This window comes from Talpa occidentalis, unplaced genomic scaffold (assembly GCF_014898055.3).
Source record: "Talpa occidentalis isolate TD23 unplaced genomic scaffold, MPIMG_talOcc4v2.1 talOcc4.17, whole genome shotgun sequence".
Taxonomy (NCBI): domain Eukaryota; kingdom Metazoa; phylum Chordata; class Mammalia; order Eulipotyphla; family Talpidae; genus Talpa; species Talpa occidentalis.
Window position 1 is genome coordinate 23,548,628 of NW_023601754.1, and position 13,002 is coordinate 23,561,629.

Genomic DNA, 13,002 nt, shown 5'->3' on the forward strand with positions numbered 1-13,002 from the left:
AAGAACAGCACGTGGAGCCACCTCCGTTGTGCTGTGGATGAAGCACCTCAGCAGGCCCTGAACTACTGAGCGCCTGGATGCTGGATGCTGCTGTTACAGAGCTGAAAAGGGACAGAGAGTAAAGAAGAAAGCACATCTTGGGGAACATTTCAGACGGCACACATGACAGATGCAGCAGTGGAGGGGAGACAGTGATCAAGGAGATGATCTTGGAGACCACCTCCAGGTTTCCCAAACCTGGAGGGGGTCTCGGTAACTTCAGGCCAAGCCCGTACACCTCCGGGCCTTGGAGGCCGGCCTGTACTCTGTGTCTTGTTTCCCAAGACAAACGTGGGGCCAGCCCCGGGTGCGGAGCAGGATTGTACCTGAAATGGTAGGTTCCTTCCCTCTGCCCGAAGCCGCTGCCAGGCACCACGCAGATGCCAGTCTCCTCCAGGAGCTTCATGCAGTAGAACATGTCAGGGGCCATCTTATGGGCCTGCGTGGGGAGCAGGACAGAACTTAGGATTCATTCCTGGCTTGCAACTGCACATACACAGCATTAAACACTCATGGCCAAATATAGTAGAAATTCTTTCCCACAGCAAAGCCTTTCACCCCTCTGCTTCCTACAGGATCATGGTTCTAGGGCACAGTGGCCGGGTAGGGAGGGGTGCTCACACATCCCCAGTGTCCACTTAGCTCTTCACACGGCTGGGCACCGGGCTTCAGGGCACCAGTGCTAACAGAGCCCGGATCAGCACTGCTTCCTGGGACCAACCAGCTGTTGCCCATCACCACAACACACTCAAGGGGCCAGGCCTCTGAGAACCCCTCTGTAAACGTAGCCCACAAAACTCAAGTCTCCAGGGCCAGCATGTTTGCTCCCTGAAGAAAGAAGTAGCCCCCAACCCAGCAATTCAAAGTGAAACCCGGGAGAGCACTGGCGCCCCAGACCTGAGCGGCCTCCACGGCCTTGGTAGGGATGAAGATCCGAGGAAAGGCATACATGGCCCCCTGCAAGGGGTTGCACTGAATTCCCGGGACTTGGTTAAAGAGGTCTTCTGTCAGCTTAGCTTTCTTAGCCAGATTCCCCAGGACGGACTCCTTCTCCTGACGAGACAGAGAAAGCATAGGAGTCAGCACCCCAGAATGGCTCCAGCCACAGGAAGCTCCCTTCAGTGCCAGGTAAGGGGACACACTGGTAAAAGGCGTGTTTGCCATCCACAAGCACTGCAAATCTGGGAGGTGGGCAAGATGCATGCCCCCCTGCAGGAGCTTCTTCACAGATGCTCAGCCACGAGGCTGCCACAAGCCCTGCGGTGCGGGCATGCAGGGAGTTCCTGGCCACAGGTGTCATGGTTCTATTCTCTTACCAGGATGTCAATCCTGAAAACAAGGAAAACCAGTTCTTTCTCAGCAGTCTGAATGGACTTAGCCCTAGATGGAAGATCTTAGAGCAAGCTCCTAAGAAGCAGCCATACCACTTCATTTGGGGCTACCCTTCCCCACTCTCAGTCTGTACGGTGTAATGGGCAACATGACGCAGGAAAAGCAGATCAGTGGCAGGCTCACCGCTGGACATGTGTCCAAAAGCTGGAGCAGAATCAGACCAGGAGGTAGGGCCTGCCCATGACTAGGTGAGCCAAAATGCAGTATTATTCAGTCTTAAAAAGGACAAACCATGGACAAACTCTGAAGACATGCCAAGTCAAATAAACCAGACACAAAAGGGCAGATAATGTATGAATCCTCTTACCTACAGCACCTAGAGTAGCTGAATTCAGGGGCGGGAAGTAGAATGGTGGGCGGGGCCTAGTTTTTAATGGGAGCAGAGTTTCAGTCTGGGAAGATGAGTGGTTCTGGAGATGGGTGGTGGTGATGACTGCATATGGGTGTACTGTATATACTAAACTGTACAGTTAAAAAGACAAAGTTTGGGCACCCACGAGGGCGCAGCGGGTTGAGTGCCACGCTGTGAAGTTGTCCGCAGCCTCTGCAGTGGGGTCCGATTCCTAGCTGGCCAGAGAGAAACCCACATGGCACAGCAGACCTCTCCTGCCTTGCCCGCTGCTCCCCTCAGCAGAGTCTTCGGTCCGCCTGCCTGTTCTGCTCCCCATCCTGTCTCTGGTGAATTCTCTTACCCTCCCTGGCCTCTGACCTATACCCCAGTTCTTGTATAATTAAATAAATCTTAAAAAAAAAAAAAAAAAAAAGGAACACAAAATTCTTTAAAAAAAAAACCAAAAAAACAAAGTTTATGTTCTGTGTATTTTACCACAATTTAAATGAAAATAGATGTGAGTCTGGGAGAGTTGGGAATTGACTTCTTCGTTATATAATCCATAGATTTCTTAGTCTGAGTTGGGTTTTTGCCACTTGCAATGGTCCAGCTGGACCTCTTGGAGCTGTGAGGACATGGGGTTAAGAAAGGGGTAGACCCAAGGCTTAGATCAAGGCCATACCCATCTGTGTCCCCTTTTTACCTTAATTACACAATACCCCAAGGTGTTCTCAGGACACAACGCCCTTCCCTCTGGGTGTCTACCTACCCATAGTGCTCACAGGTGAGGGGAACACAGTGCTCCCCTTCCAAACACTTCACAGCTGCATCCTCAGACAACCTTGTGGGAGTGGGGCGAGCATCATAAAGAACCAGGAGCACCCCCTAGAGGTCACACCCCTAAAGGCAGGCGCCTGCAGCTAGACAGGAGGGGGTGCCAAACACTGGGGACCCCGCCCCAGCAGTGATGCAAACTCACCCTGCTGAACTGCTCGAAGGATTCCTCTCCTGGCACTGGGGGGTTCACAACGATGTCCATGGCGGCCTGCCCAGACACGGGCGGGCACAGGCGCACCGATAGCAACTTCACCAGCTGGCCCTTGATCTCAGGGTGCAGGTTGATCACCTCCATGTAGCCTCCTCTGTAGCCACACCTGGAAGGTAAAGAGGGGGCGAGGACACACCAATCAGAGAGAGTAATGACAAGTAATGACAATTCAGTTGGCCAGAGTCTTCTGCAACCTTCCCCATGCCCAACGCTGAGCAGCCGGGGTAGCTAATTTCTTGTCAATGAAAGGTGAAGGGAAGTGACATGTACACAGTCTACATTGTTTCCTTACAAGGAAAAGGCATTTCTTTCTGTCCTCTTTCATTTTTCCCACTTACTGAGACATGGAGATGCTGGAGCAGTGGCCTCGGTGCCATAGGTAGATGCCACAGCCCCAGTCCTTGAATGCCCTTGGAGAGCAGAGCCTGCCTGGACTTTGTTCACTGTTGGACTATTATGTCAAAGGGAGCTTTACTTCCATCATGCTTGAGCCATTGTATTTTGGGGCGTCTTTATTACAGCAGCTTAGCCTGATCCCTAACTAATACACTAATCCCTGTTCCAAAGGGGCCATTGATTCAGGCCTGGCATCTCCCTGCACAGGCTCCGGGGCTGGGGATGTGATTCACTGATGCCAAAGAGCATCAAGCCTGAAGACTTTTGCTGGAATTTTCTGCTGCCTGGAAACAAGTCAACCCAAAGGAGAACAGAACTGAGAAAGACAGGGAGACAGAGCAGAGACAATATTCCATGGACATCCTAAAAGCCTCTGATTCAACTTACTCCTGGACTTTTTACCTATGTGGATATTAAAAAGCCTCTGGTGTAGGCCAGTTCAAACTGAGTTTCTGTTTCTTACAGTCAAAAGCATTCTGACTGAGGAGTCAAATCACATGAAAATAAGCTGAGATCATGCAGTGATTTAAGGAAAACCTTTCAGAACCAAATCTGGTTTTTGGAACTATGCTTCCTTCTTTGCATTATGATAGATAATGTTCAGACTAAAGAGTGTTGAAATGCAGGCACCCTCCCCCCAGCACCTAACACAATGAGACACTCAATGAAATATTTTTGGGGTTTGGGATCAGACTGCCAAACTGAACTGGCAGAGACAGGTTCCCACCTGATACCTCAACTAGACTTTCCAGGGCTATCAAGCTACTGCCAGCCATGACAGCACGAGTTTGATCCCCCGCCAGGCAGGAAGCAACCCACATGGGGCAGCAGACCTCTCCTGACTCGCCCACTGCTCCCCTCAGCAGTGTATTTCAGTCAGTCTGCCTGTTCTGTTCCCCACTCTCTCGGGTGAATCCTCTCACTCCTCACACCTCTGGCTTATACCACAGTTCTTGTATGCATAAATAAATAAATGTTAAAAAAAAAAAAGGTTCGCAGCACATGATGTTGGCAAGGAGCCAGCTCTGCCACTGAGGCGGACGGAAAAGACTGGCATCAATTCACCCTGCCCACATCAAATAAAGCCAAAGACAGCTAGGCGACCACCCCACAGCTCCCTCCACCAGGCCCACATACTTCTCCAAGCTTCACACTGACAATGGCCTCCTGCTCAATGGGTGAGATTCCATCTCCATCGTGACACCAGGCACACAGTGAAACAGCTGCCATGTAAGGGAATGAAGGCCTCAAGTTGCAAATGCACTGCCTGTCCTCCTCAGTCCCCTTTCCAGGACCCCACTCCTCTCCCAGTGTCTGGGCAGTGAGGGCTCAGCCCCAGTCCTTGGACCTTCTCTATCTATCTGGCCATGCATTGGGCATTTGCAAATTGAATGCCTCCAAAACCATTTCCCCATCTCCCCCAAATCTGCTTCTCTTATAGCTTTCCTCATCTGTCAGTACCTCTATTCTTCCTGCTGTTTGAACAAATAACATGGGACTTTCATAGCCATCTTCTCCAACCAGCAACTCCACCTTCAAATACATCCAGAATCTTCTGCCATGTCTACCCACCCCAGAACCTTCTGACTTGACTGAGTCTCTGCCCTCCCCCATCACCCTGCAATCAACCTAGGAAAACAGAAGCCATGTATCTGCTCAATCCTCTAGTGCCTCGTCTCACTGAGTGAAACAGAACCTAAGCACCCAGGTGATGTGGTCTCCTGTGACTTCTTTGGTCTCAACTTCTGCCACTTTGCTCCTCACTCTGTCTTCCCTAGTCCCCATGCTGCTTCTGGAACATGCCAGATATGTCTTTACCTCTGAGCCTTTGCAGATGCTGTTCCAGCTCCCTGGAATGCTCTTCCCTCAAATACCTACATAGCTCCTTCCCTCCTTTCTTTCAGGTCTTAACTCAAAAGCCAGCTCCTCAGTGGAGCACTATTGAAGCCTGCAACCTCCTAGCACTCCTCTTGGCATCTCTTCTCTAAAGATTTTTAATTTTTCTCCACTTAACACATGATTTTACTCATTTGTCTATTGCTTCTCTTTCCTCCCTAGAATATAAGCTTTGCTCAGTTTTGGATTGGTTGTTTTCAGGTAGCAGAAAATTCCAGCAAAAGTCTTCAGGTTGATACTCTTTGGCACCAATGAAACACATCCCCAACCCTAGAGCCTGTTCAGGGAGATGCCAGGCTTGAATCAATGGCCCCTCTAGGGCACAGGCTAATGTATTAGTTAGGGTTCAGGGTGAGCTGCTATAGCAAAGAAGCCCAAACCACAAGGTTTGTGGACTGCAATGTTCTCAGTGCTGAGATTAGTGGTGAACTTACAGCAGATGCACAGTAAATGTTAGCAGGATGAACGAATACAGGATTCACTGCTTTTTGACCCCAGTGCTAAGGCAAGGTACATGCAGAGCTCACAAAGCTTGGCCCGTAGGCCTGACAGCATCTGTCCTCTCAATCTGCTTTCCCTGGGCCCTCAGACTTCTGTCAATATCAGAACAACAGTGACAGGTCTGGAAAAAAACAGTGGCATTGGAAGGTTCTATAATTTTCATCATTTATCCATAGTTGGGTTTCTTTAAAGCATGACCTTTTTTATACAAGCCTCTGCTCAAGGGCCATCCTTACAACATGGAGCTCCTTGGAGGGAGGGGCTGGGGGTGTAGGCTGCCCCCTCTGCTTCTCACATCAGCAGAAGCAGCAGATACAGAGGGCTGTCTCTGCCCAGTGAGTTCACCTTGGGGCAGGGCAGAGGAGCAGCAGGGCCAAGAAGGCCCAGAGGAAACAGGAGGCAGTGGAGGTCAACATACTCGCCCATGTAGCCCTTGGAGGTGGAGTGGAAGGAGGCGAGCTCCACGTTGCTGGAGTACTCAGGACCCATCTCGTAAAGCACCTTCTTAAATGAGTGGAATTTACAGTCCGGAGAGTATACGTTATCCTGGTACACCTGTAGGACAGGACAGAACAGTCACCCAGAATCCCCCAGGAGCCTGAACCCATGCACGCTGCTATCAAGTGTGGCCAAGGGGGAGAGCCCCTTAGGGCCCTGGAGAGTCAGGGTCAACACCCGTTAGGCTGTGTGCTGTGAAGCCCAACCTCCAGCACTGCTTCCAGGGAAGAGCATGCCCACAGGAACCTTCCAGGACAAACAGCCTTGAGCTGGACTGCCTACATGATTTCTCAGACTCACCCTCCACCCAGCTTCCAGACCTTTCTACCTCATCCAACTAGTGATGACATCAAGAGCTCCTACCTGTCTAGCCAAATTTTCTTTCTGCAGTGAGACATTTACTTTCTTCAAAAGAGGGTCTCCCCGGTGGCGCAGCGGTTGAGCACTGGGCTGAGAAGCTGCCTGCAGCCTCTGCAGCACCGGTTCAATCCCCAGCCGCTGGCGAGGGTCCCACATGGTGTGACAGACCTCTCCTGCCACACCCGCTGCTCCCCTCAGCAGTGTACTTCGTCAGTCTGCCTGTTCTGTTCCCCACTCTGTCTCTGGTGACTTCTCTCACCCTCCCACGCTTCTGACTGTACCCAGTGCTTGTATAAATAAATAAATAAATCTTTAAAAAAAAAAAAAAAAAAAAAAAGGATGAACTCTTGCCATTTGAAAAACATGGATGAAACTGAAGGGATGATGCTAAGTGAAATAAGTCAGGCAGAGAAAGGCAAATATTGCAAAAAAAAAAATATTACTTTCTTCAAAAGATAAATAATGGCGGCAGCTCATGTACCGTGTCTCTGACCTCCCTGCTTGAACAGCTGACCTTGTTGTTCTCTCAGCCTGTTCCAACACCACGTTCACTGCCAGTCTCAGTCTCCCCTAGACTGTAAGTGTGAACAGCACTCACAACTCCACCTCTTCTGTTCTTCCCTATCTGCACAGCTCAGTGATCACAGCAGGCAGGCACCCCGCTCTGCCCTTAGAGATGGACTCCCCACACCCATTTTGGAGATCAGGCACTGTGGTGGACGGGGGGGCAGGAACTTCCTTGCATCACTGCCCAGGGGGACAGAGCTTCCTCCTCTTCCCACTGCTTTGACCTCCCCTTGTCCCCTTGTCCCTTTGCTGCTCTCCCCATTCCCTCCCCTTTTCCCAGACCCAGTGGGGAGGAGGTCTGTGTACCAGATCACAAGAAAACCCATGGGCTACTCTGCTATCCCTTCTCTCCTTTTGAAATGAAGATCTTAGGCACATCTGCTAGTAATCAGGGCAACAATTTAATAAGCTGGGGGTGGGGGGCGGTAGAGAGGCTCAGGAGCAAAGAAATGAAGCAAGTGTGCCAGAAGCTACAACTAACCAGAAATCACTCAGAAATGTTGTGAAACAGGATTTGATAAGCTCTTGCTTGCAAGGTAGGCAAGAACAGGCTCCAGAATGGGGTTCAGAATGGGGTTAAGACTCCCCTCTTCATAGGCTGTGAGAACTGAGATGGTGGATATGGAAGCACAGGAAGGACAGGATCCCGGCAATAAGCTCAGCCAGCACCAACTTTCTCTCCAAAGATATGAGCCCCTCGATTTGACCTCAGGGATCACTCTCTTCTCTTCTCTCCTCCCTGGTCTGGAGCAGCACAGGGCAGAGACCCTGTTCCTTGCTCAATGCCTGGTCTATTTGCATATTGTAACTGACAGGCCACAGTGATTGGTCCAGCAATGGGCATCTGACCCAAGCTGCACCAATGAGGCTCAGCTCTGAGATGTTTGCTAGACCCACCAGGAAGAAAGGCTCTCTCTCCAGGCAGGGAATATAGCAGGCCCTTGTTAGGCCAATGCAGCAGAATGGAATGAGGGAGAATATGGAAGATACAGTTCCCACACTGCAATCAACACTTTTTTTTCTTCTTAAGTTTAAAGTGGTTTGAATTAGATTTAGGTCACAGACTCTTAAGCTGTTACATTGAATTAACATCCTCATCCCTGGTTTGAAAACTCTCTAGACACAGAACAGTCAGGCCTGCATTGCTCCCACTGCAAGTGAAAGCTCACCTTCACCCTTCTCTGAGGAGAGCGTTAGGGCCACTCTTACCTCATCAGCTAGGAGAAACAGCTTCTCTTCCCAGGCAAAGTGAATCACATCTTCTATGCACTTCCTGCTTTGCACCTGACCTAAAAAAAAAAATCAACAAAAAACAAAACCAGAATGTAGGTTGTAATGCTGTTTAAATAGTCCCTAGGTAAGAACCCAACCCAGGGTCGTGTCCAGGGAGGCTGCTGGGGCAAGGCCTCATCTTACACCAGCACGGTACTGGGACAAAAATGACACACAGACTAATAGGATAGAATGGAGAGCCCAGAAATAAAACTACACATATATGGACAACTCATCTATGACAAGAGACAAAGAACATGCACTAGAACAAGGGAAGCCTCTTCCAATGCAGGGAAAGCTAGACTTCCACATACAAAAGAATGAAGCTTGACCACTACCTCACACCATGCACAAAAACCAACTCAAAATGGATTAAAGAACTAGACATAAGACCTGAAACATAAAATACATAGAAGGAAATATAGGCAAAACACTACGTGACATGCACCTCAAAGACATCTTTACAGACACATCACCCAAAGCAGTGATAGTGAAGGCAAAGATAAACAGCTGGGACTACATCAAATTAAAGAGCTTCTGCACAGCAAAAGAGACAATAACAAAAACAAAGAGAAACCCCACCGACTAGGAGAACATTATTGCACACAACACTAATGATAAAGGACTGATCACAAAAATCCACAAAGAGCTGATGAGACTCAACAAAAACAAAGAAAATAATCCAGTCAAAAAATGGGCAGAAGAGCTAAAAAGAAACTTCTCTGAAGAGGAAATGCAAATGGCCAACAGGCATATGAAAAAATGTTCAACATCACTTGTAATCAGGGAAATGCAAATCAAAACTACCATGAGATACCATCTTACACCAGTGAGAATGGCACATATTAAAAAAACTAGCAACAACAAATGTTGGCGAGGGTGTGGAGAAAAAGGAACTCTCCTGCACTGCTGGTGGGAGTGCAAACTGGTCCAACCACTATGGAGAGCTGTGTGGAGATTTCTTTTTTTTTTAATTAATTAATTAATTTTTAAAAATTTATTTATTATTTATACAAGCACTGGGTACAGTCAGAAGCTTGGGAGGGTGAGAGAATTCACCAGAGCTAGAGCGGGGAGAGAGCAGGCAGAAGGACCGAAGTACACTGCTGAGGGGAGCATAGGGCGGCAGGAGAGGTCTGCGCACCATGTGGGACCATGTGGGACCCTCCTCCGGTGGCTGGGGAGCAGCCGGGGATTGAACCGGCGCTGCAGAGGCTGCGGGCAGCTTCGCAACCCAGCGCTTAACCGCTGCGCCACCAGGAGGCCCTGTGTGGAGATTTCTTGACCTACTAAACATAGAGCTTCCATAGGATCCAGCAATTCCACTCCTAGGTATTTACCCAAAGGACACAGAAACATCAATTCCAAAGAGCACCTGCACCCCTATGCTTATAGCAGCACTGTTTACAATAGCTAAGCCTTAGAAACAACCCAAATGCCCAAAAATAGATGACTGGATCAAGAAGATGTGGAACATATACACAATGGAATATTACTCAGCAATCAAAAAAGAAAAACTCATGTCATTTGCAGCAACATGGATGGAGCTGGAGGGATCATGCTCAGCGAAATAAGCCAGAAAGAAAAAGAAAAGTACGAGATGGTCTCACTCATAGCAGGAATCTAGAAAACTTAAATAAGGGGTAAAATAAGGGGGTTGTAATTGTATGGGGAATATAAAAATAAAATTTAAATTTAAAAAAAAAAAGGGTGGTGGGGATTGTATGGGGACTATAACCAAGATGAAAATGCATACATTGTACAAAAATGAAAAATGATGTAAAAAATACATAAAATATGGGCCTCCCCGGTGGCGCAGCGGTTGAGCGCTGGGTTGCGAGGCTGCGCGCGGCCTCTGTGGCGCCGGTTCGATCCCCGGCTGCTCCCCGGCCACCGGAGGAGGGTCCCACATGGCGCGCAGACCTCTCCTGCCGCCCGCTGCTCCCCTCAGCAGTGTACTTCGGTCCTTCTGCCTGCTCTGCTCCCCGCTCTGGCTCTGGTGAATTCTCTCGCCCTCCCGCGCTTCTGACTGTACCCAGTGCATGTGTAAACAGGGCAAACGGACAAACCAGCGGACAAATGGATGAAGCGTGCCTCTATGGAAAAAAAAAAAAAATACATAAAATAAAAAAAGTTTTACAAAAATAATAACAAAAGAAACTTGGTTTTCTGAGAAAATTAAAAAAAAAAAGATGTGGTATATATACACAATGGAATATTACTCAGTGATCAAAAAAGATAAACTCATGCCATTTGTAGCAACATGGATGGAGCTGAGAGGGCTTATGCTAAGTGAAGTGAGCAAAAAGGAGAAAGATAAATACTGATGGAATATAGAGAAAACCAAACCGAGGGTAAAACAAAGACAAACTTTAGGGCCTCCCTGGTGGCACAAGGGATTAAGTCTCAGCACTCTGTAGCATGAGTTCAATCCCCAGCCAGGGAGCAACCCACATGGCCTCTCCATTTCACCCGCTGCTCCCCTCAGCAGTGTATTTCAGTAGATCCACCTATTCTGTTCCCCACTCTGTCTCTGGTGAATCTTCTCAAACCCCCTCCACACCTCTGGCCTGTACCCCACCTCTTGTATGCATAAATAAAATAAATCTTTTTTTAAAAAAAAGACAAACTTTAAAACCAATCCTTGAATGTTGACCATAAATCGGGGGCATCAAGGATGGGGAGACCCAGGGAAAGGGGGAGGGGAGAAAAGGGGGTGGCGGGGTGGGGGAGAACACAGTGGACTATGGTAAAGGACTATGGGTGCTTTGGTGGTGGGAGAGCCACGGTTACCACACCTGAGAGGAGAAATCCTATCCTGTCAAAATATTAACAATAACGTAAAACAGAAAAAAACAGGGGTGGGGAGGGGTCGAAGAAGCAGACCCAATGGCCTGTGGCAAAGGACATGGATGCCTTGGTGGTGAATGTGGTGTGGTATGCCTGAGAGGTAGGAAGCCAGACCTCTGAATCTATACGGTGTTCTAAATCAATGCCACCTCAATAAAAACAGATAAATAAAAGGGAGGGGGAAAAGGGAAGGATTAAATCAATCAGCTCAGCTCCTCCCAGCACACCAGCAGGTAACGGAGAGGACACATTAGCCGGCTGGAGCTAGTACACTTCTCCCTTACCGTGCCTACGGCGGTGCACAGCGCCCCCGCTAGGCAGGGGAGAGGACTGCACCAATCACTGGTCACCCTCAAAGCCAATGGCAACAAGTGCACAATAAATTTGTGTGGAATGAGCACCCCATGAATGAGGCTGCACACCAGTGCTGGCATCCCATCAGTGAGACGTGGGAGCCAGGCATCTTCGGGGATGCTGTGCACCCCAAGGTTCCCCCCTTCAGGGTCATGGTTTAGGTGGGAAAGGAATAAATGCAACCAGGTGACTGTGGAACCTGCTCCCAGTATTTCCTCCGACCTACGTGAGCATGACCCTGGGATGCCTGGGGCACTCACATGCTCTCTGGAAAGCACTGCATTGGTCAGGCTGGTAACTTCTTCACTATAAGCAAGAAATAGATGTGTATTTCTGGATATTAAGTACATACATGTTTAGGTGCATATGCATTATTTATATCTTGATGCAGAATAATATGCAGAGTATTTTGTCAAAAACAAAAACATCTTTTTTTTTTAGCCTATGTGAGACTGTCAAGAATATGTCTGGAGAAAATAGAAAGACAATTTTTCTAAGAGCATGCAATGATTCAGCCAGGATTTCAGGCTTGTACTAAGCAAGGAACCAATTCCTGTATGAAGGGTTTGACTCTTCTCTTGTCAAGCAGCACCAACTGGACTTCCTATGAAGCAAGCTCAGGTTCTGGGATTCTGAGAGGAAAGCCCTCGAGTCTCGAAGGAAGCAGCCACCGTTCCCTCTGATAGATTCTGAGGGATACATTCTGGAGCCTGCTGCAGACCCTCCTAGTGTTGTCCTCTCGTGCCTGAAATTCCACAAACTGTATACTGTTATGTGCAGCAAAGATTTGAGCACCAAGAATCTCAAAACCATGTTCACATAATGCTAAGAGGAATGCAAGGAGAAAAAGAGCAAGGACCTGGGCCTCAGAAAGCCTACAGTTCAGTAGACTTGGTCAGGCTGGTAACAGTTAAGTAGAGAAAATGACATCCACCATACACAAACAATTCCAGTGTGCGCATGCAAACTTGAGGACAAGAACAGAGCTTCTTTTTCTCCAGTCCTAAGGACACAGCAGTACTTAGACATGCCTGTCGAGTTGAGGAATGGACAAACACATACAGTGCTGCAGAGGGGAAGGAAACATGACTTTGAACAATGACACCCATTCAGCTTCACCACCTGGACATTACAGTTCTGTGACCAGACCCCTTTACTCCTGAGCTGGGGGTTCTGCCTTGAAACCCAAAGAGCCCTGGCTTAATATCCCAGTCCGTGTTGGCACCTCTCAGGCAGTGGTCACTGTGTGTGGTCCAGACAAAATTCATAGTCATCATGGTCTGTTGCTATTTTCCAAACCCCCATCTCACATTAACTGACTGTTTTTTACACATTAAGACCCCAGGGAGCAAAACCAGCCTCTGTCAACTCATAACTTTTTAAAATGATTTACCCTAGCATACACTTACACGAATCCTTTGACTAAAACAGGAAAGTCTGTGGTGCAGTCATTTCTTCCCAGACACCAGGTAAAGATTTATGTAAACACCTGGTCAGG

At 48.4% G+C, this 13,002-nt stretch overlaps 1 protein-coding gene across 1 annotated transcript in view; it reads right to left on the reverse strand.

Annotated features, from left to right (window-relative positions):
• GPT2 (glutamic--pyruvic transaminase 2) overlaps window positions 1–13,002 on the reverse strand; it is a 34,472-nt gene that overhangs the window by 3,141 nt on the left and 18,329 nt on the right. Inside the window, exons 6-10 of the mRNA XM_037516328.2 lie at window positions 8,238–8,317; window positions 6,022–6,158; window positions 2,742–2,916; window positions 937–1,092; window positions 366–478 (exon numbers count right to left, since the gene is read on the reverse strand). Of these exons, the coding sequence (XP_037372225.1) occupies window positions 366–478; window positions 937–1,092; window positions 2,742–2,916; window positions 6,022–6,158; window positions 8,238–8,317 (661 nt within the window). The remainder of the gene's footprint in view (window positions 1–365; window positions 479–936; window positions 1,093–2,741; window positions 2,917–6,021; window positions 6,159–8,237; window positions 8,318–13,002) is intronic.